At 38.6% G+C, this 4,964-nt stretch overlaps 1 protein-coding gene across 1 annotated transcript; it reads left to right on the top strand.

Moving 5' to 3' along the window:
- Positions 1-721: 721 nt before the first annotated feature.
- LOC108667028 (phenoloxidase-activating enzyme 1) lies at positions 722-3,013 on the top strand. Its single transcript, XM_018154010.2, has 3 exons — positions 722-1,025; positions 1,777-1,919; positions 2,813-3,013. Exons 1-3 carry the CDS (start codon positions 896-898, stop codon positions 3,011-3,013), a joined length of 474 nt encoding a protein of 157 aa, XP_018009499.1. The 5' UTR covers positions 722-895.
- Positions 3,014-4,964: the final 1,951 nt, after the last annotated feature.

Here is a 4,964-nt window from a genome sequence, read left to right as displayed (position 1 = left end):
AACTTGCATTTTTTTTACTGACATCTATGTCATGATGAAGGATTTTGCAGCCATAGTCTGAAGTTTACAAACAACTCTTAACGTCAACTCTGATGAACATTCGTTGGAATAACGCAATTCCCTGTTTGCTCTCACAATGATACGGCGTAGCGTCTGTCGGCAATACCATAATCTCGACTTTCAACCTGTCGATCAGCTCAAGTTATTTTTTTTGGTCGTGTCAAATAGATTTTTGTGCTCAAGCATTTCATTTTTTCTTATTTAGAAACAAAATTGTTACAAATCTCGTAACGATTGCTTCCGAAATCCTGACGCTTCCAGTAATACCCTTGAACTTTTATCCAGGATATATTTCTGTTGTAGATGCATAATTTTGATCTAAGCGGATAATTCTGATCCAAAAGGATACTTTTGATCTAGAAGGATACCTCTGATCTACAGTAGGCTACTTCTGATTGAAAGATGCTTCTGATCTAAAAAGATACTTAGGATCTAAAAAGATCCTTATGATCTAAAAAGATACTTCTGATCTAAAAAGATACTTCTGATCTAAAATGATTGTTCTGATCTAAAAAGATCATTCTGGTCTAAAATGATCCTTCTGATCTAATAAGATCCTTCTGGTCTAAAATGATCCTTCTGATCTAAAATGATCCTTCTGATCTAAAAGTTGCTTCTGATGTAGAAGTATACTTCTGATCTGACCCTCCGAACAGGACTCTTAACACTTTGATGATACATAAAGCAAGTTTTAGATTAGGATTCGTTCAACACTAAACTTTAGTGGACTTTTTGGTGGGCAAACCTGCTAAAAAAAATGCTGGTAAAAAAGTATAGGTCTCTCAGCCATTTATATTTTCACCGCAGATGTAATAATTAATTAGATAGTATCTGAATGATGACAGTAATTATCTCAAAACGCCGTGCAATGAATGTCATATTGCACTGCACTGCCGTGCTGCTGCTGATAGTGACTTCGTATGGTGCGCACGGCTCCTCTCGCGCCACGAGACTTACACGACAAGGTATGTATAGCAGAGGTCTATTGCATCCATGTACATCCAGTACTTATTTTTCTAAGCATTAAAGATATTTTTAGAAAGATAATAAAGAGTGAATTACTGAGTTATTTATCGATGCGATGCATCAATAAATCGAATGAACATATAGATGACATTTCGCATTGAAAATCGGCAATTTCATGGAGATGAGATATTCACTCTTAGTCTAATTTAGTCACATTAGTTTCAAATAAGCTTCCAATTTTACTAACAAATTTTGCTGATTCAAGAGAATCCCTCTTTATGATAAATCTATGTCAATTATGTTTTTAATGAAAAAATTTGACTGGGTTGCATGACGCAAAACAGGTCTTTTGTAGATTTAAAAACAACGATCTTTGGACGCAAAACAGGAGATTTAAAAACAGGTCTTTTGACAGGATCTCTCCAAAACTGACGTTAGTTTGAAATAGCTACTATAGACTTCCACCAGGTTCGATATTTCAAGTCTGAACATAAATATATCCGTAGCTTTATCTAGTTTTTCCTTGGACGCGTTTGTACTCGGAGCGTCAACTATGTAATCTAAACTTAAAATTCAGAAACGAAATCAAGATAGAATTGCCGCAAACTTCTAGCCGTATCTGTCTGTATACATATATCATATATCTGAGCCTAAATTAAAAAAAAATAATTGGAATCTTAGCAAATTTATTTCTGCTTTTTTATAAATCTGATCTTAAAATTAAAAAAAAATAAAATATTTATGGTCCAGTGAACCGAGGTTGCGAGAGTGGCTCCTCCTGCGTCCTACTGGGGCAGTGTCCTGCACTGAATGCTTTGCTGCGACGTCCAACCCGGGACGGACTGAACCGACTACGGTCTCTGGGTTGTGGGTTCGAAAAAAGGCGAGCAAAGGTAATGTACTAAGGATAATTAATTTATGTCGTGTGATGTGCCGTTTGTTGTGCACATTTATAATTGATTAACGTAAATTAATAACGTCATTAATTATTGTCACGTTATGTGTCGTTTATTTCAATGTTTTGTCCTGTGTCATACGGACACTGCTCGTGGCCTGAGATAATTCAATCTTTGTTGTACGTAGTCGACCGCAGCGCTTGTACGGAAAAAAGACATGAAGTTATTTGTCCAACTTCATGTTGTTAAAGCAACATTGTAGTACAAATTAGCTTCATATATGAATCGCAAATGTTCAGTGGCGATAGACAATTAATGCTTCCAAGCATGCGCTATGTATAGCATTTTCGGGAGACCGTTGCAGCTCTTTTACTAAGTATAACGATGGTACTCATAGATATGAGCGTTTGAGCGGAACTCTTATATTTTATATATAATTTTTGTAAAGAAATCATTTTTGGAAGATTTTTGTTGTGAAATTTCATGAAGGTCTGTTTATTTTTGTCGCATAGGTCCAATTTTTTCCGATTCGATTTTCGGAACGAATGCCCGTTGCCATTTTTTTATAAATAGAAATCGGACTAATGCATTTTACTATTCACTTCATGTGTATTATAAGGCACAGCTACATTACGTGTATAAAAGCTTTACTCCCTATATTACTTGCAGAAATTCAATATAATTTTTCGTATTGATTTATCGTATCATTTATAAATTAATCCTGAACACGAGCTTATTAGATGATACTATCCCTTACTAAACGTTCAACATCTCTCAGCCGCTGGTTAGACTCCAGACGTAGCATGCTATCGTGGGTGTATCGGTCCAAGTTATAACATATTTTTTATACAAAATAATAAATTATTGTAGTCGTATTATTATCTGTTCAGGTGTGCTGCCCTTCGACACCAGAGACTCTTACATCCCGCGCAGGCCCCTCCGACAGTCCTCCACCCTCGGCAGCCAGCGAGGCACTGCTGCCCTCCTACTGCGGTCACGCGGTCTCCAGGGACAAGATACATGGAGGCACCCCCGTACCCTTGGGCGCGTACCCATGGATGGCCGTGTTGGGCTTCACCACGAGTAAGTAGGGTATACTAATGTTACTAATACTAATACAAATACTAATACTAATACTAATACTAATACTAATACTAATACTAATACTAATACTTATACTAATACTAATACTAATACTAATACTAATACTAATACTAATACTAATACTAATACTAATACTAATACTAATACTAATAATAGCGGTTTCAGCGTTTATTAGGCCGTAGGCCTGTCGCCGTTTCTTAACATCGCAGAACAACCACAGCTCGCTGTGGTCTCAAACCACCGGACTCACGAGCCACATCTAGAGGATTAGTCCTTAGCACTTCATCGTGGAGTGAGATCAAAATTTTCAATTCTAATCTATCTTCCACCGTTGTAGAATTAGCGAACAAAAAAAAATCGTTGACCTCCTGGCAAATTTTTCGTGACTTATTCGGCACATGAGGACCCACTCGGGATAGCGTGAATATGTTAGGCCAGAAGAGGTTAGGCCGGAGTATGTGCAACCGGATGTGGAACTGCCTGCTTATGAAAGAGCATGCTTGAGTATTGGCTGAAGACCTACAGCGTTATTATCTTTCATCAGTGTGTTACTGTTCTGGATTACGGGATTCCATCGTATTCTGCGGCTTCTTGGTCTGTGGCTGAATAAACTTATCGCATGCTGAGGCTGGGTGTTGGCTCCACGGCTTACTTAAGAGTAAACCCTTAACCGCCAAATCGGACTTGCAAGTCGCCTTTAAATAAACACCGGTTTTCTAAGAATTTCACGTTTTCTTTCATTTTTCGTGGGGTGGGCATTTTTCGAAAAAAAATTTATTCCCCCCCCCTTTTTCAAAATATTTTCAAAACTATAACGAAATTGAAAAAAACGCTACGACCAATCTCTAGATAATTTATTTTCAAATCGAACGGTATATCTCTCATTGCTGTAGCTTAAAAACTCTAGGAGATAGGTCTGCAGTGACATTAAGTGTGAATGATCAGTAGAGCGCGACAAAGTCCCGAGCGCCTCAAAATAGGCATTCAAGGTGGCGTGGATACAAGACTAGACGTTACTGGAGCTGAAATTCAGTCAAGGATGGTGGGAACGACTGCATGAGCACCATCACACACGACAGCAGCCGGGTAACTAAAGATCAGCGCCTTCAGACCGTCTATTTATCTGCCCGGCCGGTAATTTTCGCCTATCTTAAATGTGAACGAACTCCCCCAGCCCTAACCCTTTCGCGATCCGTCGGCAAGACATAAATCAACGTACAGAGATGATTTTGGTACCGTTGTATAGGTCAGAATGTCAGCTTTACATTTAAATTTGAAAGAACTCCAACACCCCTAATCCTTTAGCGATCTGTCGTCAAGGCATAAATCAACGTACAGAGATGATTTTGGTACCGTTAGACTGGTAAGAATGTCAGCTTTAAGGTGAGTCTAAAAACCGGAATAGTTAAATTTGTGATTTTTGACCCAGAAAATCGGGCGGTAATGGGTTAATGCTGACACCGCTATGCTATACCACCTATCAGGCTACTTTCAACAACATTACGAGAATCAGCGACTGGCCAAACATGGCATATTCTTCAACGCAAATATAAATATACTTAGTTTACTCTACTCGTGTTATAATTCTGAAAATGTTTTTTTTCTACGAACTACTAGAGAGTACTAAAAAATACAGAACAGCGACAACGCTTGCAAGGCACATTCGAGAATAAATCATAATCAAAAGTACGATCTGTGGTGTGAAGCTTCTCATGATCTAATAATATTAATGTGTGTATAAAAAAATCTCTGTTGATCTCCACTGTTTACATTTTTGGCCCACGTTGACGTCACACGAGACATGCGCAGAACGGCGAAAAAATCGTCGTCGCCGTGGGTCAACCTTGTATTAATTCAACCATGGTGTCAGGCATCAAGTGCCAAGCGCGCAACGCGTCCCCTCCTTGATAATTCAGTCAGTGTGCTGCGGCGAGCTGG

This window comes from Hyalella azteca, unplaced genomic scaffold (genome assembly GCF_000764305.2).
Source record: "Hyalella azteca isolate HAZT.00-mixed unplaced genomic scaffold, Hazt_2.0.2 contig12049, whole genome shotgun sequence".
In the NCBI taxonomy this organism is placed as follows: domain Eukaryota; kingdom Metazoa; phylum Arthropoda; class Malacostraca; order Amphipoda; family Hyalellidae; genus Hyalella; species Hyalella azteca.
The sequence above is the reverse complement of the archived record's forward strand: the minus strand, read 5'-3'. Positions and strand labels throughout refer to the sequence as shown.